General features: G+C 46.9%; 1 protein-coding gene across 2 annotated transcripts in view; it reads left to right on the top strand.

Moving 5' to 3' along the window:
• Positions 1-25,820, top strand: part of DIPK2B (divergent protein kinase domain 2B) — a 31,969-nt gene extending 6,149 nt beyond the window's left edge. Inside the window, exons 2-5 of one of the 2 annotated variants that reach the window (XM_063084078.1) lie at positions 1,378-1,642; positions 20,984-21,157; positions 23,295-23,583; positions 24,764-25,820. In XM_063084078.1, coding sequence (XP_062940148.1) covers positions 1,378-1,642; positions 20,984-21,157; positions 23,295-23,583; positions 24,764-25,104 — 1,069 coding nt within the window. In that variant the 3' untranslated portion in view covers positions 25,105-25,820. The remainder of the gene's footprint in view (positions 1-1,377; positions 1,643-20,983; positions 21,158-23,294; positions 23,584-24,763) is intronic. The other variant, XM_063084079.1, reaches the window with a different exon arrangement.
• The last annotated feature ends 324 nt before the right edge of the window (positions 25,821-26,144 follow it).

Below are 26,144 nucleotides of genomic sequence, written 5' to 3'. Positions count from 1 at the left end.
CCAAATGTGAGCGGCACAGAGCTCTAGAGCATTCCTCGGGGGTTCAGACGCCTGGGCTCTCCGGCTTCCTGGACGAGTTTCTTGATCTCTTTGCCTTTGTATGTTTTTGTGTGGTTTTCTTTGCCAACAAAGCAGTAGGAAAAGCTGTGGTCACTCATAGTAAATGTGTGTCATATCAGTGACACAAACAAAACAATCTGGGGTTTGGGGGCTAATTCTTCCAAAATGCATTATTCAAAACTCATTATCATGGGATTGCTCAATAATTCCCAATAAAAAGAATTTAAAGATGCTTATTTAAATTAAATATATAACATATTTTATGTAGCCTGATTTTCATTTGCAGTATACCCCTCAATTATTAATAATAATGAAGGGGCTGGCCAATTAGCTCAGTTGGTTAGAGCAGTGTTATAACACCAAGGTCAAGGGTTCAGATCTGTATATGGGTGAGCTGCCAAAAAAAAATGATAATAATGAAGGTAATCTTTTTGTGAGTAATTTTTCATACCTAAATCAAAAGGAGATTTAATATTCTTCCCTAATGGAAATGTCAGCACACAGCTGGAGAAATGAGTAAGGAAAAAGAGCAAATGTGGGGCCTAGGAAATGGGCAGATGATAATAGGTCAGTGCCTCTCCCCTGAGGATTAAGGCCCTAGCAGGCCATTGTGTGGAATTATACACCTCCCGGAGCCCAGATAGCTTCAAGTTTGGTAACCATTTAGCAGCCAGTGTCACCTGAGACTTGGTTGGTGCTAATGTCTTAGATCTTTTGACTAAAGGCAAAACTAATGCGGCTCTTTGGGGTTGGATATGGAGGGGCAATGGTCCCCCCAGTGCAGGCCCAAGAGCCTTTTCAAGCACTATCGTTCTAAGACCAGCTTTTGGTCAGAGAGTGGGCGGTTACAGGGACTGGTGTAGGGAAGGGGAAAAATAGCGGTGTTTGCTGACAGAGCGCCCGGGTTTGCACTCCTGCTTGGCAGCATATTTGGCAGGGTACATACTTTTTAAAAGCCTCAGTGTCCACACCTGTAAACTGGGGATGGGCTATTAGGAGAATCATAAGTGTGGGCATGTGCAAAGCTGCTATCGTTACATGGAATAGAAGTTCTGAAAGCCATGGCTAGTCCTTTTGCACCAGCTGTGTGAAGGGGATAAAGTTTGTTTGACTCATGATTCCCTTGCCTTTTCTGACATCACATATACACTTCCATAAGTTTGAGAAAACAAAAGTAGTCCTCGAAAAGGGTTTGGAGCACCCCAGTCTAAGGAGGAGAAATGGATTAGATGGGCTGTTGTCCCCTGTCACCCTGTCCCTCAGCTCTGCCGGCCTCCAGCTCACAGGCCAATCCTAAAAGGGCTATTCTTCCGACAGGTTTGACAACTGGCTGGCTTCCCACCTCGAACCTCCTCCCGAGTACCTGCCTTCTTATCCTGCAAATTATTCAGATGATTCCAAATCCTGGCGCCCTGTGGAGATCTTTAGGCTGGTCAGCAAATACCAAGATGAGATCTCGGACAGGAGAATCTGTGCTTCTGCATCAGCCCCGAAGACCTGCAGCATCGAGCGTGTCCTGCGGAAAACAGGGAGGTTCCAGAAATGGCTGCAGGCCAAGCGCCTCACGCCAGGCCTGGTGCAGGTGAGTGTGTGGGCCCCCGGGAGTGGGAGGGCAGAGGGGAGCAGGGACAGAGGGAGAGATGGACCCATTCCCATCTCATATTTCAGTCTGAGGAAAAGGAGAAATCATAGTCTGTCTAAAGTGCAACAAAACACTGTCATAAAACAGTGGCTTATGACAAGACAGGAAGTGATCAAAGTTTACTTATAATGATTTGTCCCATTGTCATCCTCCACTCTCTGATGTGAATCTCAGCAACTATTTGAGAAAGAGTCCCTAGCTGCCACCTCTGGTCTGAAGACCTGACAGGATGCCCCTCACCAACCCACTGCCCTGACAGAGCTTAAATCACCTACAACCATCTCCTGGCAGCCTTGGCCAACCCCCAAGCTAGGTGAGTGCCATCTCTCAGAAGCTCCCACTTGCGTCCTCTTTCACAGTACAGAGAGCCCACTTGGAAAATCAGCTTCCTCTTCCATGTCCGACTGCAAAGTAGAACCAAAGCTCAGTCATGACAGAAGCAAACTCTGATAATACAGTGCCCCTTCTTGCCCAAGAGCTCTCCCCTCCATTGCTACGAGTCTGCTGCCCTGGGAACTTCAGCACATTGCTGGTGCCTTCATATCCTACACTGGTTCCCTCCTGTGCTGTTGTCTCAAGTATCACCCTTCTTCATTCAAACCAGTATGGCCGTGGACCTCCATGCACATCCAGCTGAGCCTGTTGGGGCAGAAGGTGCCACCTCAGAGGATTGAGAAATGGCTTGCCTTCATCACAGATGGGAAAGAAGAGGCTCACGCCAGCCTGCTTGCCATGAAAAGGCTGGAGGACTTGAATTGACCTTCTCATAGGGATGCTAAGGCTTCTTCTCATACTCCCTGGGCCACCAGCTCCTTCACATGGGCACCTAAGGCTGCCCAGATATGTTCTGAGCACTAAAAAAACCCTCCCTTGGCCTCTTCAAGAAGGGGGACATAGAACAGAGAAGAATCACTAGTTCATGGATGTCTCATCCATGTAACAAGATCATCTCCCTTTGCTCTTAGGTTGTGTGCTGTGATGATTAATTTTATGTGTCAACTTGATTGGGCCACAGGATGTCCAGATATTTGGTCAAACAATATGCTGAGTGTTTCTGTGATGGTGTTTAGGGAAGAGATTAACATTGGAATAGGTACACTGAGTAAAGCAGATGGCCCTCCCTAATGTGGGTGGGCTTCATCCAATCTGCTGGGGGCCTGAATAGAACAAAAAGGCTGACCCTTCCCCACATAAGAGGGAACTCCTCCTGTCTTACTGACTGCATTTGAGCCAGGACATTGGTGTTTTCCTGCCTTCAGACTCAAACTGAAACATCAGCTCTTCCTGGGTCTTAGGCCTACTAGTCTTTGGACTGAAACTACACCACCAGCTCTTCTGGGTCTCCAACTTGCTGACTAAAGATCTTAGGACGTAGCCTCTATAATTTCCTTATAACATATATGAGGGGTCCTCAAAAATTTTGCAGAAAGATAGAATTAAAAGAAAATATGAATCTTTCCATGAACTTTTTGAAGACCCGTCTCACACACACACACACACACACACACACACACACACACACACACACCATTGTTCTTTTTCTCTAGAGAACCCTGGATAATACATGTGGAAACTGCTTTGAAATCAGGAGTCAAGTTGCTGGTAATATGGCCATCATCTGACATTGAATAAAACTGAGCTTTCCCATGTGGTGCTTTTGAAGTCTATGCTCTGAATTTACCGGCATTGAGTGGGGAGGAAACAAACCAGAGGAAGTCAAGCTGTCCCCAGGTTGGGGAAGTGGTGGCAAGATCCAGCATAAGGATCCTGGAGTTGGTGCAGGAGACAAGAAGTGGAGGCTCAGGTAGAAGAATTCCATGGGGGCTGCTCAACATAGGGCAGAAGACAGAGGACAGACACCAAAGCCTACACCATGGTCAATGCCTTAGGTGTAATCCCCCTATTAGACAGACCCTTCATGCACTGGCCTAGGTACCCACCATATGCCATTCACAGGCTGGCACAACTAGTACTGAGGCATGGGAAAGACCAATATGAGACCTCCTCTGCTTTGCCTCAAATATGTGCTCAGGATCAAATAGAAGTCGCCAGGAAGAGCAAAACAAGGTAGACAAGAAACTTTCAGAATCCCTAAAAAATCCCACCACCTCTTCCTGCCCCCATCGTTGTCAAGTCTCACACTGAAGAACACCCTTCCCCCAAGGCAAGACTACCTCCACTGAGACCTGGACAGCACACCAAAGGAAGGAAGGTCCTGGTGCACAAGACACACTTTCTGAGATCCTACATAAGATGGCTAGACTGGCCTTAGGCTTTGAACTAAGGAAAACTCTTTCCCTTGCCTTCTAGACACTTTCACAAGAACAATACAGTGGGGATTATCCCAGGGGGCTTGGCACATCCAAAGCAACCTGCCAAGAACATCTAGTGTCACCTACCTTAATGAGTGCAGACATGGGGGCAACGGGAAAAGTTCTCCGTGGTCTGGAAACTGTGGTTAAGTCCTGGATCTGTCACTAAAAGCAGTGGCAGAGAGAGAAAGAGCAGAGACCCAGGAAGAACCAAGAGCTTCCACTTCCTGTTCATCCATTCAACAAGTTTCAACCATTGTGCTACATCCTGGGAATTCAAAGATGAATCCAATGCAAGCCCCAGCCCCCCACCCCCAGGATCATATGGCTCAATAGTGGAGACAGACAAGAGCACAAATCACCACAAAGCAAATTAACTGATGCTATGATGATGTTATGGATGGGGACAAGGGACAGACTACTGACTTGGGTCCTTCACCCAATGACCAGTTGACCTTGGGTTTAAGCCCAGGACTTTGGCATTCTGCTCTGACATTCCTCCTCCAATAGTGGGGTGGGAAGAGGGCTTCTGGATGACCTCAAAGATCCTCCGAGATCTGACATTCTTTGACTTGATCTGACTCTGTTTCATTTATTTAACAAATGCTGATCGAATGCCTCCTATCACCAGGCGCAGTGCTGGGCACCTTGATTTTCCTGTTTCTCAAATGACAGCAAATGGTACTTGCTCTGCCTGATTCATTCATCCTAATGAGCTTACAGTTATGAAGAAACTTTAGAAAAAGTTCATTGCTATAGAAATGCACAGCAGCCTTCTTGTAACAAGTGGGTCCCTTCCTTTAATTTGTTGTGCGAAAATTTGCTCTTCCAATTTTGTCATCCTGTGTTAAACGCAGCTAAACAAGCTTTCCTTTTTTCTACCAAAACAGCATCCATTAACAATACCATCTTAAGACACAGCCAAAACCATAACAATTTTCACTTTACTTTGGCCTTCCCCTTAACCCATCTCTTTATCCCCACCAGAGATTTTTCCTCCCCTTATTAAAAACTGAAAAATATCAGCATACATTTTATAAAGTCTGGACAAACCTCATTCTTCTTCTATCCACCAAGTTCAAGGTCATCACCATCCTATTTTGACACCATCTTCTCTCTCTCCTGCCCTACTTCCCAGACCTTTACCCTTAGAGCTCCATAGCATGCCCAAGGTGCTCAGCCATACTGATTCCTACTCCCAGGCAGCACCCAAACTCTGCTCTTTTCTTCTCAGCAAAACTCACCTATCAGACAGTTTCAAATGGATCTGTCTTTATCAAAGGTGGCAAAAAAAAAAAAAAAATCCACCCTCACCTATCCACCCAAGAGAATTGAAAACAAGTATTCATACAAAAACTTGTATGTGAATGCTCATCACAGCATTATTCGTAATAGCCAAAAGGTGGAAACAACCCAGATGTCCATCAACTGATAAATGGATAAACAAAACATGCTATATCCATACAATGTAATATTATTCAGCCATAAAAAGGAATGAGATACTGATACATGCTACAGTGTGGATGAACCTTGAAAACAATATGCTCAATGAAAGAAGCCAGATACAAAAAGCGACATATTGCATCTGATTTATTAAGAAATACCCAGAATAAGCAAATCCCTAGAGACAAAAAAGCAGATAAGTCGTTGCCAGGTGTTGAGAAAAGAGGAGAATTGGGAGTGACTGCTTCGTGGGTGCAGGGTTGCTTCTGGGAGTGATGAAACGGTCTGGAATGAGATAGTCATGGTGGTTGCACAACCTCGTGAATGTTCTAAAAGCCACTGAATTGCACACTTTAAAATGTTTAAAATGGTGAATTTTATGTTATGTGAATTTTACCTCAATTAAAAAAAAAAGGAAAAATCAGCCTTAAAAAATCACCTATTTTGTGACTTCATTCTCTTAGAACCTTGTGGTGGACAGCTAATCTAATAATGTAATTTATGCCAGTATGTTAACAGCTAGCGTTTCACTGTTAGCCCTCTAAGAAACCATTTGCATGTAAAGCCAATACCGCAATAGTCCCACTAACCCATCCATGACTATCTCAGACCTTCCTATACCTCCCACTAAACCCAGATGTGGCCCCAGAATCCTCCTCAGTAGTGTTCTAAACAAGCAGCCTCTGCCTTTGATCTCAGCAGCAAGAAGAGATGGAATCTCTGAGTGACCATTCATCCCAGATTTGGCTGAACAGCTCTGCCCTACTTTTCTGATAACCCGTCAGACATGAGACCTAATTTCTTGTTTGGAAATCATTATCTTTCTATACTTATATGGTATTTTCAGGAGCCAACTGGGGAGATGGTAGGGAGACTTGCCTCATCCTTCAACTCAAACCAAACTGCCCAATGCCAGCTCAGCCTACCAATCAGCCCAGTCCCTGGGATACTCTTGGCACATGGCTTAAGTGGATTTTCCCTGATTTTCTCAAGAGCCATTTTCCAACAGGGATCTAAGCCAGAGTCCTCCATTGTGCCTATCTGCTTGTGTGTGCATGCTTGTGTGTGTGTTTGGGGAAAGAAAAGAGGCCACAAGGAACTCACAGGCTTTGCTCAGAGAACTGGCAAAGCAGAGATGAGAGGAGAAAAAAAATCAAAGAAACAAAAGTAAACTGATGGGAGGAGGGGTCTGATTGGCTTGGGGGCCTCAGAACCTGGACTGTCAGTCCTGCTTATGAATAAATAAAGTCAAATTGGATTTAAAACCCCAGTAGTCATCATCAGAGGCTGGGCGGGGCATCCGGGGCTCCCCTCCTGCTGGGCCAAATGCAGCTTTGTACTAAGGACATCCTCTCTGGAGCCACAGGCAGTAACTACAGCAGGGGCTGCCAACCTGGGCGACAGGACCAAGAATCAGGAAAAGGGTGAGACCATGCAGCGTGTGTGTGTGTGTGTGTGTGTGTGTGTTTGTGTGTAGCACTCATGCTAATAAAATCGTGACTTTTCTAAAAGCTGCATTGTTCTAATGGGAATATCCCACAGCCTGAATTACTAGCCCACAAATGTGAACTACAGCCAAGAACACTACTCGGAGCTTATCATGTTGTGCTCGCTTGCAAAACCACAAAGGCGGCTTCCTCTGCTACGATGCCAAGCGCGAAGAGGCAACCACCCTAGGCAGCACGTGGCTAATCAGAGGAAAACACATATCCTCCATCGTGTCCCCCTCCCATCCCTTCAACTCGGATCTGATCCGCTGTAACATTTTTCTAAACACAGACCTTGGGAACGGACTAGATGGCCGCGGAGCCTTTTCTCCCACTAGATGGCGGTACCGAGTGTTCAGGCAGCTTTGTTTAAACAAGGACGGCTGGTTTACTTCCTACGTCTCCATTATTTTTCTAAACAAATGGAATAAGGGAAAGAAGCAAATTAACCAAAATGCACGTTAATCATTTAATAAAAATATGAGTTTAAGTGTGACTACTAAACAAGTGAAATTCACTTTTGCTTAAATTAAACTCAAAAATATTTAAGGGGCATTTAAAGGACGTATGTGACGTACCAGGGTGTTAAGAGAAGGTCCCTTCACTCTGCGAAATGACACCCCAGTGAGGGAGATGGACCATATTCGACTCGTTCTGATACAAGATAGATGATGATAAAGTGTTTGAATGAAGATGGACATTCTATATTGGACTCACAGCTAGTTTTCAGACTATAAATATTTTAAACCCTCACAGGCTACGAGGTCAAGGACCCTTCAAAAAAGTTGCATCCTTTTTTATAAAATAATCTGACTATATGGATGCTGGGGGGAAAACAGCGGACTGGTAGACGTATCATTTTCACGCTTATCTAACATTGGGGTCAAAGATGAAATGACTATTAGAGGACAAGGGAATTTGAGGAACTAGAAGTGCCCGGCCAGTACCGCAGAGGGCGCTGTTCCCCGGGCATCAGTGCACATCCTCTGGCGCGCGGACCTCGGGAAGCAGAGCCCTGCGGAGGGAGGTACATGGTGACTCTGAGCTCATGTTCACGTCACTATCGTGACCCTTGGGAGCAGTCATGGTGCAGTGTTTGCTGCCCATGAGAGTTTCAGGAGCCAACTGGAGAGACACTATGGAATGGGATGGATGGAAGACTCTCCCTGCTCAGCCCATTTTCTCTTTCCAATCATGGAAATGTTGAAAAAAATAAGATTTTGAATTTGGAATTTGTTTAGGTTAGAACCATTGAGACTTCATCACCTCAGCATTCGTGGTAAACGAGTTATTTGGAATGGGACAGAAACTAACCTGTTCATTTCTAGGCCTCCCCCTTTTTTAAAAAATCAAACCATCCTTTGTTCTATGAAATTCTTCCTTTGATATCTCTTTGTTGCTATTCCAGTATATTCCGGAACAAATGCTTTTGCTGTAAGTGTGACTTGGCTCAGAGGCCTCTGGATTGGCTGTGCCCCTATGCATGTCCACAGAATATAAAGTAAGCAGAGGTTAAACTACATAATATCTAATATATGTCTATAAAGAAAATCACTTGGAAGAATTAATTATAGAACTAGTTGATATATCGAGTATGTTCTAAAAACTGTTTATTAGGCCACAAAACCCTTCAATAAATATTTGAAAGTAGAAATATTAAAGACCGTTTTCTCTAATCAAAAGGCAATAACATCAGACATTAACCATAATTAAAAGGCCAAAAAAAAAAAAAAAAACCTCTATCAAACCAGGATTTTTAAAACATTATCTTTTGAATCACAGAGCAACTAATTGAAATTGTAGTAATATCAAGAAAATAATAATGATGAAAATTCTATATTTCACCAATCTATAATTTAGCCTTTGGCAAGTCACTGCTTAGAGGAAAATCTGAAATCAATTCAGTGTTAGGCAGCTGTCGATACAAGTTTAGTTATTAACGTGGAGGAATAATATAAAAAGATATTAAAATGCATATTAATTTGGTCCTAACTCAGTGCCATTTATAGCATTAATAATTTTTCCAATTGCATTAGCTCTTCTCTCTAAGGATTACCAAGAGTTCTACAGAAGGCATGATTTGTAAACCTTTTCTGTGGGTTAAGTAGGGAATAAATATTACTCCTGGTTTATGTATGAAAGCACATCACAGAGATTAACTCAACTGGTTAAAGATCAAAATACATCTCTACTCACTGAACTGTACATATGTCATAGATTCCTGAGGTTGAAATAAACTTGAAAGCTCACCAATTTAAACTGTCAAAATATTTGCATCCTTTCTATGCGGTGAAGGGTGATCTATCCTACCATAGAAAGACGGGAAACTCGCTACCTTCAGAAACAGCCTATGCCTTCTTTGGACAGAATAGATCATTCGAAAGTTCATCTCAAATCTGTCTTCTTGCAGCTTTCACACATGTAAACTATTTTTATTCCTTGGAGTTATACAGATTACATATGACATTTCCTCTCCCATACATTCTCTTCCTAAATCCTGGCTTCCCCAGTCTGAACATCCCCAATTTTCTTTCCCATCTTGGTCGTTCCCCTCATATTGAAGCATACTGAACACTGTGTCAACTAAAACCCCTCCGTGGCTAGATTTTAGTTTACAAGAGCAGAACATTTTATTTATCAAATTAAATGTGATCTTCTTAGATTAAATCCATTAATCTAGCCTGTCAGCTTGATTCTGATACTCGTTACAGCCACTATCACCCCAAGTACATATCTTCAGTTTTGATAAACACAACTTTTATCTATGTCCTAGAAGCCTTCTTTCTCTGTGGGGGTTAATCCATTGATTGTTAGGCAAAGTCAGTGAACCACTTACTAATCATCTTACTTCCCTGTGCACCAAAATCCTGCTTCTCCATCTCCTTTACAGGATCATCATGCAAACAATTGTTGAATGCCTCACGGAGGTCCATATATTCTAACTTTAAAACCAGGTCAAAGAAAAAAAGTTAAGTTAGTCTGGGATGATTCAATGTAAGGAATCTTCAGTGACTCCTTTAGGTCATCACTTCCCCTTTTATTTATTTATTTATTTTTGTTTGTTTTGTTTTTATTTTATTTTATTTATGTATTTATGTAAATTTTTATTGAATCATAATTGATTATACATATTTTGGGGGTTCAATGTTGACATATGTTGATCAAATCAATATTACTAGCATATATATCATTACAGATTGTAATTATTCTTTATGCCCTTTGTCCAATCTCTCCCCATCCCTCTCTTCCTCCCCCCTCCCCTCTCTAATTGCCCTAGATTTCTTCTCTCCTTCTGAAAAAGTAATGGTCACTCTGTTGATTTGTTGCCTAGATGATCTGTCCAGTGCTTGAGGTGTGTTCAGGTTCCCCAGTATTATCGTAGAGCAGCTGCTGCTTCTGTTACTCCGGAATGAGCTTTGTGGAGAGAGACATCCTCTTCTTTTCTTTAGTCTCTGACTCTCCTTGTGTCAATGCCCTCCAGTGGCTGGCACACCATCTGCATGGTGGCTGTGGTATCTAGCCATTTTCACAGCAGCCATGGTTATTGTGGTGGCTGTGGTGGGCCACCCATGTGGAGGGGATATTTTGGGGATGCTCCTTGGCACTGGCAGTGTGCCTGGTTGTGGGGGGGTGTCCAGTCCCCGGCTCCATACCTCAGGTCCCTGGGTGGGCCCTGAGGCACTGGTGGTGTGCCTAAGCTGGAACTAATTTTTTGTCCTTTGCTTACTTCTAAAATGGGGGGATTTCCTGTGGGGACCAGTACTTGAGCTGTGTGGTTGAGCTAAATTGCTGCTTGGCTGCTGATTCCCTGGGGAAGGCTTTTTGTGCAGCTCAGGGTTGAATGGTTGACTTTATAGGTACTCCCTGAGTCTTTCCATCAAACTGCACCCCATGCAATTCTATATTCCTAACCAGTCTCCTCTGAGTGGTCCTTTGCTGATTGGGGTGCCAGTCAGCTGTCCTTGCTGTGCCCCAGTGTTCTCCTGGTGGGCCTGTCTCCCCCACCAACCATGCTGCAGACACTTCCCATGAGACAGGCTGTGTGCCAGTCCCTTGAGATGACTCACTGGCCTTTGAGTGGCTCCTTTTTTTCAGTTGTTGTGGCTCCTTGCTCCTGTGTGGGTCCACGGGAACCCTATTAGTGGTCTTGCTGTCCTGGGGGCCACCAAAGTCCTCCTCTCCCCTGCCACCTCCAAGCAACTTCATCCAAAGGGCACAGCCGTGGCTTTTGCTGACTCCTGCTCCATGCACTCAGCAGCTCCAGCCTTGAAGCAGCCGTGGCACAAAATGGTCGGAGCGGTTTTTTCTTTCTTTCATCGTGGCTTCTCCAGCCTTCATGAACTCCGTAGGTCTCTCTTTCTGTTCCCCTGAGCTCTAGTGGCCCCAGCTTGTCTGTTGTTGCTTTTTTATAGTTGTAAATTGGTTGATGTGTGGGAGAGAGTGATACTGGGGACCATCTATTCTGCCATCTTAGAGGGTCACAAGTCATCCTATTAATCACCTGTTTTGGAATATTTCCTGTGATCCAGGTTCAGTCCACTAATCACTGATTTGGCTGTGGTGGAGACTTACTGCACACCATCATGTATTCAGATTCAGCGGGTGGTCATTTACCTGTGGCACTTTCCAATTCTGGGGACAAGACAGTGGACAGTATGTATACCTGTGGGCAGGGGATGAGGGACTGTAGAATATAAATGACTTTTTTATTAACCAACAGATATAACTACCTTTTATTAACTTGAGATTGGCAGCCTCTTTTCATTCTAAAACTACAGTCCTTTCCACAAGACTCTGGGCCTGAAGAACTCTCTAGATGAAGCTACCCGGTTTTTATATGGCCAGGAGGGCTGCAGCAACGTGTGGAAAGTCATGAGGCTCTTTCAGCCGTGTGCTCCTCCTACACAGCATTGTGAGGTGGGAAGGCATCACTCCCAGCCTGTTTCAGAGAGCTCTGAGACCTGTCTCCTTGCCTCTCACCTTTCCTTTCTCAAGCGCCTTCAACCCAGCCACCTGCTACCCTCCCAAAGAGCAGATCTTTCCCTTTCCAGCTCAAAAACTTTCTTTCCTTCAGTTTTTAGCTTTTATTTTTGATTATTAAGGTACCGTATACTCATAAAAATTTATAAAGTGCATATAAATTTTAAAACCCAAAAGAAAGTAGGGGAAAAAAATCACTTATAACCCTCCACCCAGAGGCAACTGCTGTTAACACATTTTTGTTTTTCCTTCTAGTTTTTTTTCTAGTCATATTAACTTGATGTGTTAGTCTGTTTCCATTGCTTATAACAAAATACTTGGAACCTGGTAATTAGTAAAGAAAAACAAAATTTATTGCTTCCAGTTTCTGAGGCTGGGAAGTCCAAAGTCCATCTGGTGCTGGTGACAGTGACCCAGGGGTCTCACACTGCAAGATGGTGGAAGGAGAGAGAGCATAGAGAGCAAGAGAGAGAAAAAGACAGACTCTCCTCTTCTTTTAAATCTCTCAGAACCACGCCCCTGACCGCCATTTTTGATCCATTCACTACTGCACGGTCCTACAATACAGTCACCTCTTCAAGGCCCCACCTTTCAATTACCATAATAGGATTTCCCACCATCTTAACAGTCACAGTGGGGCCAAGTTTCTAATACATGAAACTTGGGGAGCACAATTCAAGCTCCAGTGAGTTTTGGGGGACATAATTCAACCCACTACACTTGGTTAAAAATAAGTTGTATATGTAATGCTGCCTACTCCTCTATGGCTTAATATTATATCTCATACAATCCCCCTATCATTAAAAATCTTTATAAGTACCATTTCATCACATGGACACAGCACAATGTTATTCACTATTGTTCAATGTTTACATTGTTTTACTTTGCATTAGCATAAATAATACTTTGATAAACATCTTGCAAAGTCTTTGCCTGAATTTTATATTATGTCCTTGAGACAAAGTTCCTTTTCAAAACTACCACAAACTGACTGCTTTCTCTGGGCCAGGTATGCTTCATGCACATTTATCACCGTTAACCTTCACAACCGTATAAGGTATTCTTGTTCCCATTTTACAGATGAGGAATCTTAGGTTTGGAGAGATTTATACCTTTCCCAAGGTTACCCAGCTAGTAAATTTTGGAACTGGGATTTGAACACAGGCTTGCTCCTGACTGCAAAAGTGACACCTTTAAATACTATGTTTTCTTGCTTCCCTACTTCTCGGTAGTGGAACTACTGGGTCAAATAGTATAAATGTCTTTACATCTTTGAATACATATTGCCAAACTGAATTTAACTCCCACCAGCAGTTTTTGAGGGTGTTCATAGCATCCTTGTGAGCAGTTACTTTGCCTTGAAGATTATACACATTCCCTGTAGAATAAAACTTAAATTCCTAAATATGGCATTCACGAGCCCCACGGTTTGGTTGCAACCCACCTTCTCAGTCTTCTCCTGATGAAACCCTGTCTGTATCCCACAGGCCAGACGTGGCCTTTAACCCTTCTCCCTGCCTTTGCTCAGTTCTGATCCTTCAGCTTAGAATGCAGTAACGTTATAGCTTCACCTGAAATCCTAGTCATTCTTCAAGGCCATGCCCAGACCACCTCTTCTGTGAAGCCTTCCTGGATTCCCCTACTGCTCTCTCTTCTGTATTCCCATAGCATCTTGTTTACACCTCTTACAGCCTTTGTCATATTCTGCCCCATACTGAACTTTATGGTATGCATGTCACTCTGCCCAGCAAGAATATCAGTTCCTTGGAGGTAAGGGACCTCTGTTATTTATCTTTGTGACCACAGTAGACCCTATAAGACAAGGCATTGTGCCTTATATAAACTTTTATTGAATAAATGACTTGCAACAGCCTCAGGGGGGAGATTTTACAAGTTTCCTAACCCACATGCATGGTTGCAGCAGTATATTTGGATTGTGGGAAGAGTCCCCAAATTCTTTTGATTCTCCTTGCAATGCAGTCCCAAAGGGCCACTGAACCTAGTGACAGACCTGGGTTTCCCTAGCACCTCTTTCCTCAAGGTTAAAACTCAGCTCAGGCCATTCTGGGCTTTGTGGCCTCCCTCTCCGGTGCCTCTGGTGCTGCTTTTTCACACCCACTCTCTGGGAAGTTGCCTGCTTTTCTCTCCCTTGACCCTTCCCTCCAACACAGAAAGGACCTGGTAGATGGTACCTTGTAAAGCCACCTAACACGCAGGGGAGTGGGGGCAGTAAAGAGGGGGAAAATAGAGGTTGGGAATGGAGCTAGAAAGGAGGTTCAGCCCACCAGGAGCTTCTCTCAGGTGCCAAAGAATGCATCACCAGCACCCTTGCACACAAGCTGCCTACCCAAGCCCACCCCCCTAGCCAGGTTTTTCTCAGGACAGTAAACCTCCATGCCACAAATATACACTCAGGGGGGTTAGGCCCCAGTGAGATATTTCAGTCAGGTCAGAGAAGAGGAAAGTCACCATGAGAGATGCAAAAAAAAAGCCAAAGGTGATATGGTGGCTCAACTTGAACTACTCAAACTACATTTCCCAGAATTCCCTTCTCTATGTTTCCGGGTAGGGTGGGCCACAGAGAGATTCTGCTGGGAGATTGGGAAGGCGGAAGTGGTCCTGGTAGCTCTCACACATTGTTGCTTACCTGCTGGCTCGACTTGCTGGTGGGAAGCAGCAGCTGGGCCTTCCCCTGGCTCTTCCTTCAGTTTCTCAGACTCCTGGGCCAGGTTTAGCTTCATACCGAAGGACTCTGGCTTCCGCAGGACACCACACCATCAAGGTCAGAGGTAACGAGAACTGACATGGGTTTCAGTCAGTCCTTATGGGCTCCAGCTTGTGCTTGTGGGTTCAGTCTTGTCCTTGATCTTCCTCCACTCTGCATCCATCTTCCCTTCCCCACTCTCTGCCCTGTGGACTTCAAGCTCCAGCATGAAGCGTTACAGAGACTGCTCAACCAGCTCCTGCCGTTGTGGAAGGTCAAACCCCTGCAACAAATACATAACAAATATGTCTCCTAGTGGTTCTGCTTCCCAGATTAAACCCTGACTGATACAGGTGCTCCCAGGCAAGCGTGATGGTGCTCCTGACAATCAGAATTCTGTCCGAGCCTCCGGGACCACAGGACCTTTGCATAGCAGAAAGCAGCACGCTCCTATGGATGTTTCTGCTAGCTTGGGTGCACAGATGATTTGTCAGACACGCATGGCTTCCTGTCTTTTGATTAAAAAAAGAAGAAGAAAAGAGAAAGACAGGGGCCCATAAAAAGAAATGGCCCAGGGGAGAATTATGACCAGCCTTGGCATACCTGAATCAAAATGACAGACCATGAAATAATGTGTTTTACTCTGCATCAGCTGCCCCGCCTGCCCCAACTATCAGCTGAATTGCCTGCCACAATGATTATTTCATCTGCCACAGTGAAAATCTTTGTCAGATGCTTCAGTGGCAAAGCCCCAGGGGCGCTGGAACAGAAGAAGATGAAGAACAAAGCGGAAGGTGGAAGGAAAGAAAGAGCCTCCAGTGGAAGGGAAAGCTAGCTACCACTTCCACCAGCAGGGTCATCCAAGATGTCTCCTGCCCCACGGAAGAGGGAGCCAGGATCACCACCACGTGAGCTGCTGGCTGCCAAAGGCTTTACAGCAAGGGGTACAAATAAGAATAGACACCATGTGTGATACTGTGGGGTATTCAGCTAAGATGGCCACCTACTTAACTGCGACAATGCATGTCTCTGAAAGCAACCGTTTGCATGTATCTTAATCAAGGATCAGTTGCAAGGATCAGGAACCTCCTCAGACCAATTAAAGCAGAAAAGGGCTTCATTGTGCTGGAAGTGCATCCATCCAGGCCTCCGGGAACCAGGAAGTTGTAAGTCACCTCTTCAGTCCATCTCTGCCCTCAGGGTCGCACTGCTCTTCATCTGCTCCTTTCTGGATGTCTGCTCCATGACCTCTCAGCAGACTGCATCTGCCTGTGTTACTCAGGCTCCCTGTTCTTTCAGCGTTACCTGAGGTTACAGTTCCCAGACCCACCACCAACCAGCTGCTTGACTCAGCCTCTCCAGCACTGTGGGACGCCCCAAGTAAATGCACTGCAGCACATCAATCTGTGCCAGTCTGCACACACGGATTTGCTCATTACAGACCTCCTCGGTGCCTGCCTTCTACTAGTTGCTGAGGAGGTTGCAGAAATGTGATGATGCAAAGCTCCTGTCTGCAAGGCACCGACACACACAGCACAAGGCCTGGGTAGCACAGACTGCAGGACAGGGAAGAAAATGAGGGCTGGAAGGGCCTGAGGTCTGGCCTGAACTGAGAGAGGAAGGGTGGGACAGGGAAATGTCAAAGGGAGATCTTCCACAGCAGGGCAAAGACGTGGAAGTGAGAATAAGTTGCGACTGTGGGAAGTAGCAAGTGTCATGGCCTGCCATTAAAGTGTCAGAGGGCAGTAGGTGGACATTGAAATGACAGGTCTGGAGCTGGGGGTAGGGAGCTAAATTTCATTCTGTAATGGGCATCACAATCCCCTGGAGGGCTTGTTAATACACACATCGCTGGGCCCCACCCCAGAGGTTCCGATTCAGCAGGTTTGGGGCAGGGTCTGAGAACTTACATTTCTAAAGAAAAGTGACTTGAGAACAGTGCATCTTTGCACAAATGGGTCTAAAAGTGGTATGCAGGGTGGACAGGCAGGGATCCAGAGTAAGGTCAGGAAGGCTTCATGGCAGAAGTGGGGCAGACCCACACCCACACAGGTTGGTGGAGGAAGCAGGGAGGGGAGGGCACATCCAAGAGGTGTGGCATCTGCCATAGGTGGGATGGCGCACAGGGTTCCTGCAGAAATGAAGGCCCATGGAATCCAGTTCCTGTACCTGAGGCACAGACCACCTGGCAGTACCAGAGAGAAAAGGCCCAGCAAGGAGGCTGCAGTTTCAACACAAGAAGGCAGTAGGGTCTGGTCTAAGACTTGGGCAGTCGTGGGTTCAAATCCTAGTTTCACCACTATGTGTAAAACACTGAATGTGTTCCTCGACTTCCTGGCACACAGAATCCTTATTGCAGGCTACTGTGGTGCCTACCCTTGTGTCAGCATGAAAATTTACCAAGGCAACATGCAAAGCACAGAGCACAGTGCCCGAAACAGCAAGCACACAATAATATTAGCTATAGTTTTGATTAACATCGTGTCAAAAGTCACAAAACAGAAAGGTCGCCCTTTCTGTTGACTCCCAAAAGGCCTCACACCCTGGTAAATTCACCACAGTAGTCCAGATTTGGGACTTCAGTAATTCCTCCAGTGATTTAAGAACACCCTATTGAGTGTGAACTTTTTACCAGGTGCTAGGGACACAGTGGCAAACACGACAGAAAAAGTCCCTGCTCTCTTGGAGTTCACATTTAGTGGTCTTGCCAGCACATCCTCAGAGTAGCCAACTCATACTGGCCAAGCCACAGAGCCAGCAAATGAAACGGCTATTTAAAATGCATTAGGGTCCCATGGAGTGGAACCACCTCTCTCTGTGTGAAGGCTCGTGCAGTGGAAGGCGAGCGTGGTCAGAAGGCTGCTGGGTGGGCGCTGATCCAAGAGGGGAATTAGTGGGTGATTGTCAGTGGCCCGGCCACCTGCCTGCAGGTCACAGTGCTGGAGGCTATGAGCCAGGGCACCCTCTTCTTCACACCCCAAGGCCAACTTCTGACCCTTGGGTTTTCCTGTCTGAATGCCCAATCTGACAGCCCCTTGTGTGCACTTGACCTCTCCAAATGGCGTACAAGACGATAACACTTACGTCCCAACCCTTCTCCCTGAATTTTCTTCCAGAGCTTCCTGACTAGGGTTTCCCTGGGTTCCCAAATATTATTCTGACATTTAAAGATGGTCCTGGGTCAAACACAGTGTGGATGTTGTTATTTGGCCCTCCAAAGACAACCATGTTTCCTACTCACAGATCCAACTTATTGTGAAATTTGGGGAGGGGACATGTTACCATTGACCCCTTGAAGTGACAACCCAGGAGGGAGCCAGGTAGAAGCTGTATCACTTTTCATGGCCGAGGCGAGGTCAGAAGTCATGCAGCATCACTCCATAGCATTCTAGTCACTGGAAGTGAGACATAGAGCCAGTGCATATTGGGGGGGGGGGGGGGCGGGAATTAGACGTCACACTTTGATGGGAGGAGTGTCAAAGAGTTTATGAAGTGTTCCAAAACCACGTTGGCTGTGTTCCACCCTCACGTTGGGTGCTACCTCTGACACCTATTTCCTCACCCCCCTCCCGTTCAGCCAATCACCAAGCCTCGTGGATCCTACTACCAACAAACATCTTCAGATCTCTTCATTCTCTCGTGTCACATCTGCACCACTGCATCTTCCTAACCGACCTTCCTGCCTCCACTCTTTCCTCCTGTGACATTTAGGATCAGGTCCAGTTGCAGGTGACAACAAATTCAAATAACAATGGCTTAACAAGATCAAAATATACTTCTCTTTTACATAAAAGAAACTGATACATAGCTCTCCGAAGCTGATGTCGTGACTCTGTGATTGTCAGGGATCCAGGCTACTTTCATTCTACTGCTCCACAGACCTTAGCACACTCTGGTCCAAGATGGTTGCCCAAGCACCAACCATCACTTCCACATTCCAGCCAGGAAGAAAGGAGTGAAGTAGGGTGCACCCTCTCCCTTTAAGGACCAGAAATTTCTACGTATACCTCATTGACTAGTACCTAGTCACGTTACCACATTTAGCTGCAAAGGAAGCTGGGAATGGAATCTTTAATTTGGGCAGCCATATCCCTGGCTAAAGTCCGGTTGTCAATAACTAGAAGTCTTTGCCACACTCCTGTGAATCTATTGTCCACATAGCACCCAGAATCATTTCCTAAAATGTGTATGTGAGCGTAAAGCATATATCTGCTTAAAGCATTCAGTGGTCCCCTATCCCTTCTGGATAAAAACAAAATTCCTTAAAATGACTTCAACATTCTTCCTTTCTGGGCCTCTTCTCCATCCACTCCCACTAGGGATACTCTAGCTTCGAGGACACTAACCTACCTGTAGTTTTCAGCACATTCTCTCTCATCTTAAGGTTTTCTTGCATATGCTGTTCCTTCTACAGAAAATACCCTTTTGCCCTCTTTGCAGGTTCTCTCTACCCAGGCTTCAGGCCTTAGCTTAGGCTTCACTGTCTTCCAAGAAGCCTTTTAGGGTTCCATGAAAATGTTTTGATTTCTTTTAAAAGCAGGGGAAAAAATGAACTTTTAGGTTGAAGAAAATGTTTGAATATATAATATTCATATATTTGTCTTAACACCAATGCAATTGTAAATATCATTTTTAATATTTTTCATGGAGAAAGGGGCCCATGAAAGCAAAGGTACTGAGGGCCCACAAATGTTATAACGTGGCCCTGCCCCCATGGGCTCCGTAGGTCACTGTACCTGTAGCTGGTCCTGCACTACATCATAACTGCCGGCCACTTGATGATCTCTCCCAGCCAAGGGCAGGTCCTGTTTTGCTCCCCTCTGTATCCACAAATACAGTCCGATCCTCTGTAGATGCTCTGCAAACATTGGTGCATGAATGAATAAATGGGTGCCCTGACATCAGCTAATTGCAGGGTATGTGATGTGATCATCTCATCCCAGTGAAGATAAGGGTGCAGGTCCTACCTGGATCCACCTGTCTCTAACCTAGTGTTCTGTCTTGTTTCTAATACTAGGTATATGTGACTTGGGGCCACTCACTTAATCTCTCTAAATCTCAGTATTGCCATCTGTAAAATGGAGCAATAATAGGTTCTGGTGAAGAGTAAATGAACAAATATGCTACCTATGAGGGGCTTAGAACAGTACATACTGTATGTAGTAAGCACTCAGTAATTATGACCTATGGTTATTTGTTGTTGTTATGGCCAATTAGCGTCCCACCTCTCCCACAGGTATTTTCATTTAAGAATTGGCTCTTGAAGAAGAGAAGAAGAAATTATTTACCTCCCTCCATCCTCCATCCCCTAATTATCATCCCTAATGGTGACATTTCAAGCTGTGTAGGACAACACTATCAGAAGCAGAGAGACCTCATGGCTTCGAGTCATGGTCTATGGTCTCTGCCTCAGTATGTTATGGGTCTGGGGACAGAGCAGGACCTATTACGGGGGAAAGGCATGGATATTAGAGTGTCACCCATTGGGTTCAAATCCCAAATCCAACCCTTCTAACCATGACCTACACTCTGCAAACTTCCAATTCCTCAGTTGCAAAATGCGGCTGATAATAGCACCTTCCTGATGAGGTGTCTGGGAGGATTAAACAAGCATGCAGGTCTACATGTATTGACTTATTTGGCTCCTCACGACCTCTTAGGTGCCACTGCAGTCATCCTCACTTTAGACTGGAACCTGAGGTACAGAGAGACTAAGTAACTTGTCCGAGGTCACAGAGCAGGCAGTTGTGGACGCAGGGTTGAATCCGGGCAGACTGGCCCCAGGGCCCTGCTCTTAACTCTGTGGCATTGCGTCTGTGAGTAGGCTGCTTGTCTTCTTTGCTCGGCATGAGGAGAAAGGCGTAGGGAAGGGCTGGGAGGTCATGGAAAATAGGCCTAGGTCCCTATCGCCAAGTTTTATCCCAAGAAGAGCAAAGCGACACATAGGAACATGCTCATGTGTAGCGTCATGGTTGTGGTGATACCGCAGTGAAATAACGGAAGGAATCGAAAGGGCCGATCGCAGGGGGCCGACCTGAGGGGTTCAGCCTGGGATCAGCTCTCTTTGGAAGGGTAGGGTGCGGTGCGACGGCGGTGCCACCTGCTCAGCGGGTGGGGTGAGGACAGTCACCTTCCCGCCTCTTCCCCCTCTCCCCCCCTCAACCCACCTGCCCAGTGCCCCTCTACCCCGCCGCCTAGGAGGGCTCAGTCCCTTTTCCGATCCCTGGGCCTCAGCCCCACCCCACCCCGACCCCTCTCCCCCACGGCACTCCAACCCCAAGCTGTCCCCCAGCAGCAGGGCCGACGAGCGCTCAGCAGCCTTCCCCGTCCTGGGGTCTCTCCCACTTGCCCGTAGGGCCTGCCCAGCCCCCTCCTGCGCTGCCCGTCGCAGCGACTGCTGGACCGCGTGGTCCGACGCTATGCTGAGGTGGCCGACGCCGGCAGCATCTTCATGGACCACTTCACCGACCGCGACAAGCTGCGCCTGCTCTACACGCTGGCTGTCAACACGCACCCCATCCTCCTACAGGTACGCAGCAGTCCCCGCAAGCCCTCCAGGTTGAGGGTCAAACGGGGCCCCCCGGGGGCCGCCCTGGGTTGAGCTCGCCCCCACTTTCCTGCACGCTTTAGGGCCACCAGCCCGTGTTAGCACCTTTGTGGCATTCAGTGAGTATTTGTTGGCATCTGTAGTGTGAAAGTGCTGCCGCTGCTGTAGAGCAGAGGTGTGGGAGCCAGGCTGCGGGGGAGGGGAGGGCAGGCGCCACCTTTGCAGCAGCCCTGAAGTGCTTTGTGAAGGAGGACGACTTTGACCTGTGCCTCAAAGATCCCTAAGATTTGAGCAAGCTCAGAAAGCAGGGAAACAGCCAAAGAATGGCCCACCCAGAGATGTGCCCTGCAGCTGTGCTTGAAATGAAGAAAGCCGTGGAAATAACCTAAATGTCTCTCATTAGGGGAATGGTCAAATAAATGCGGTTGCATTGGGGCCTGGGGATACACTGGTCACCAAGACAGGCATGGTGGCCCCTGCCTTTCTGCAGTTTCCAATCCAGTGTTAAGTGGACAGGCACTTAGCGTGTAAACAAACATCCCTGGAACACCGTAAGCCCAATCACACCAAGTCCCCCCTGACCCAAGGGTCAGGACACGGAGGTCACATAACAGATCCCAAAGAAACTAGGAAGTGAGGAGGTGGAGCAGGGAAAGGAGGAGAAAGAGGAGGGAGAGGAGGGAGAGAGGGTGCAGGTAGAGGAGAAAGAAGCCACCGCAAAGGATGGTTAGTAAATATTGACCAGAACAGCAGCGTCCCTCCTTTATTGAGCACCTGCTGTGTGCCAGGCATTGTGTCGATGCGAGATGTCTTTATCTCATTTAATGCTCAGAACAACCCCCTGGGAATATTATTATTGCCCCCCTTTTTCAGATGAGGTTAAGTGGAGCTCAGAGAGGTGAAGTGACTTGACCAAGGTCACTTAGCTAGTGTCAGGGATGGAACCCAAACCCAGAGCTGCCAGACTTCAGGAGCCATGCCCTCTCTGTGAAAACCTGCCTAGTACCGTGGCGTTTGAGATACTAGAGGAGGCCGAGGACTCGCTGGTTGTTGGTGGCGGCAGCAGGCCCTGGCTACTCCCAGGCCTGGCTCCTGAGAGGCCTGGGCTGGGACCATGGGGTGAGGACCCTCCACTCAACCCTGGGCTCTGCCTGGGAAGAGCATGGAACTGAGAATGGCTGCGTGGCCACACTTGTAGACAGGGACAGCAGGCTCAGGACCTCCCTCCGAGGCACATGGTGGGAAAGTCCCCTCTGGGCAGGGGTTCTTCGCAACGGGGGCTGGTGAGTTAAAAAGGGCAGAAGGTCACAGACTATCAGAGAGGGGGAGGACTTCGGTTTTTGGGGGGAAAACAAGGGGAAAGTGCTGAGTATTTATAGTTTCTGACATTTCTGTCATAGTTTAAAGAAACACCGTTCTAGATACAGCTGCTTCAATAGTCAAGAAAAGGCCAACCAGGATTCCCTCCCCACTATTTCATTGCACAAATTCACGAGTTTGGAGCTCTCACAAGGAGACAGAGGAGACAGACCGGGGCTGTGCGCTTCCCTGGGCCAGTGTTAGGCCATGTGGAAAGTTCCAGTCTGTTGGGGAGCATCTGTGAGTATATAGCTACCCCAGCCAGGCAGATTCACCACAGCTGGCAGGAGAGAGACTTAAGGCTGGTGCAGTGGGTCCCAAAACTTAAGTCACCCGAGAGCCACCTTCCTGATTTTTGCCCTATCCCAGAACCAGGTACCTGTACTGTTATTTTTAAAAATATTTTTCCTGAAATCAGCCTTAAATTGACCCGCTATGATTTTTCCCATAGCCTCTTCCTAAGATATCTGTGAAATCTCAAAGACTAGTCATATTTTTTCAACTACTCAACTCTTGAAATCTAGTCTGCTGCACGGGAACGAGAGCAGCTTCCTTTTCCAAATGTTTCCATCAACAATAGAATTTAAAAAGTGGGGGAGGGGAGGGGCGGGGGGATTGCCATGTTCCAGAAGGTATAAAAAAGGTGGAGAGACACTGACATGCTTTGAGACCGAGGATGCCGGTGGGAGGCAGAGAGAGAGCTGTCTCCATGAGGTTTTTCTCTTTAATCCTCTGATGCCTCCTCCTTCCTGCTTGGCAGATCTTCCCTGGGGCCGAGGGATGGCCACTGCCCAAGTACCTGGGCTCCTGTGGCAGGGTCCTCGTCAGCACCAGCACCAGACCCCTGCAGGAGTTCTACGGCGCAGCCCCAGACCAGGCAGCCGACCTCGCCTACCAGCTCCTTGGCGTCCTGGAGTCTCTGAGGAGCAACGATTTGAACTATTTCTTTTACTTCACCCATGTCGACGCAGGCATGTTTGGCATCTTTAACAACGGGCATCTGTTCATCCGGGATGCCAGCGCACTGGGAGTCATCGACAAGCAGGAAGGTACCCCGTGGGGTCCTGGCTGAGCAGCTGTCAGAGGGGAAGTCAGGGTGACAGGAGCTAGGGAGGGGTGTCCGGGGGTCACACTATCAGGTGTTTCCAGTCTCCAGGGGTCACAGTGAGAGCAATCCAAGTTCGGGGGATGTTAGCTGTCATGTAAAATGCCCCTCACCCCCATTCGAATTTCTGCTCCAATCCCATCTCCAAAGGGGAAATGGACTTGACCTTGCCCACGAGGGGCATTGTGACACGGCCCTGACTGCACCTTCCCAGGTCAATGCTGTTGTCTAATCTGGGCTCTGTGGCCCGGGGACCTGCCCTGCCCCTCCTCATACATACAAATCTCGGCTCCATCTCCCCTCCGAGCCTTTCTTGTCAGATGCTTTTAGCTTTTGTTTAAAACGTAGATATCTGGCTGATTCACTGGCACATTTTGCAATCCATTTTGGCACGTTAGCTTTTTATAAAGTTTTCAAATTAAAAAGCATGGAACCAAATGAAGTGTAGGAGTGAATCATGTTTCTCATCATGTGGAAAGGCTCATCCAGAGTTCCAGAACCTTTGAATATCCCAATCTCTAATGGTGACCAAATTTTCTGAGCCCAAAAATAGGACAAAGGATTTTCTTTTCTGCTTTCTGATTTTGTTTATATGAGAAGGCCTACAAAGATAGACAAATTAAGCCACACTTACTCATTTCCTGATTTGCCTTTATTAAGAAGAATTAAATTAGAAGAAATGAGGCTGATTCCAGAATATTTGGGATACGTAAATCGTTGAAGGTCAGTTGCACTACAGCCTGTTGAATGTATCTCCTGAATTATTTCTTTCTCCTGACTTTGTTTTTAAAGAGGTCAAATGAAACCAGTCCTGATAATTTCCTGAATTCCCTAATTCAGTACTAATGGGAGAATAACAATATGTATGTGATTCCTACCATGATAAACCCAGCTTCTGCTGGGGACAAGTGGGTTTTCCATGCCCAGGTTTCAACCTATTGTAACAAAGAGAATCCTCCCGTGTTGTTCTCAGAAGGGGCCATTGTGTCCCTGAGCCCTAAATCTCCTGGTGACAGGAAATTGCTAGGAGACTAAACTACTTCACCCAGCAATAGTAATTAGTGACGCCCTCCCCCAAGGCGAACAGGCTGTAGAGTGTGTAATATTTTCCATTTCTCTTCTAGGCAGCCAGGCAGCCTCCGGGGCAGTTGAGAATAAAGACATCTTTAGCTGCCTTGTGTCTGGCTGCCAGGCCCAGCCGCCCTCCTGCGACACCATCCCTGAGAAGCAGAGCCTGGTGCTGGTGTGTCGGCAGTTGCTGCCTCGACTTCTCCAGGGGAGGTTCCCCTCCCCGGTGCAAGAGGAGATAAACTCTGCTCTCACTCAGTGCGGGGATGACGTCCGCCCAGACCCCGAGGTCCTCAGGGCCGCCAGCAGGCTGAAGGCTATCTTGAGGCCCCTGCGAACCTGTGATCCCAGATTTGCCTACCGCTACCCGGACTGCAAGTATAATGATAAGTTCTGAGGGGCTGGAGCTGACTGGCCTCAGGGGACAACAAGCTTGGCTCTCCGTTCCCCTAGTCAGGTTGCTGCAAGCTCCATTTTAAACATTAGGAGAAAAGCATTTTCCTTTCCCAGGGACTGAGGAACATGGGAACTACCAGAGGGGAGCTGTGTGATATGGCATGATTGCTCCCGCTGGCTGGGACATTCCAGCAGAGCCCAAGTGTAGGCAGCAGAAGACCCAGGTGTGGACACAGGCTTGGTGCCTTTTAGCCTCAGTGGCCTCTGTTTACCAGACTCTCCTGAGGGTGGAAGAAGAGAGAGTTGTGAGGGGCTTGGGACACATTCTCACCACCTCCAGCCCAGGTGGCTACAAAGTATGTTCTAGAAGCTCACACTAAATGAGTGATTATTTTATTAGGGGAAACGCCATGTGAAAGGAAAGAGGGAGGGAGCCAGAGAATGCTGGGAGAGAAATTCAAAAGGTCGTCGGGCTGTCCTTGAGGCAAAGCCGGCCGTGAATGGACCCCCAGTAGTCCCCCTGCTGCACTCAGGAGCAACAGCTCCTGGGAAGCCTGGCCTCGGCCCACCTGCAGAGATAGATTTCAAAGCACAGCAGCTGGATCAGTTCCATCCTTATAGAGCAGGAAGTCTGAGGGGAAGAACATTCTTGTAGCCACAGCTGGGGACCGGGCCAGCTTTCTCTATGCTGCATGCTCCAGTGCAGACTCTAAGGAGTCCCAGAGTTTTCATTCAAACTTGGCCTTACAGGTCATTATAAAAATTTTTTTTTCAAGGTCAGCCAATGGAATATATTTTACTCGACTTTTGTTAGTTTGCTTCATACCTTTTAAATATTTAGCCACATGGTATGGGGGCCTCCATGTATGCTCTTGTCCCGGCCCCTCAAACGTTAGTGGGGGGCCCTTGTGGACCTTTGCCCGGCCTCCCTGGCAGCCCTCTATCCCCAGGGGCCTCTCAGTCTACCTCCTCTTTTCTACCTCTGAATCACCACCTTAAAGTCACAACACCTGGCTTAACAGGCCTCACTGTGCAGGTGGG

Source organism: Cynocephalus volans, chromosome X (genome assembly GCF_027409185.1).
Source record: "Cynocephalus volans isolate mCynVol1 chromosome X, mCynVol1.pri, whole genome shotgun sequence".
Classification (NCBI taxonomy): domain Eukaryota; kingdom Metazoa; phylum Chordata; class Mammalia; order Dermoptera; family Cynocephalidae; genus Cynocephalus; species Cynocephalus volans.
Note: the sequence above shows the minus strand (reverse complement) of the source record. Positions and strands in the feature narration are given on the sequence as shown.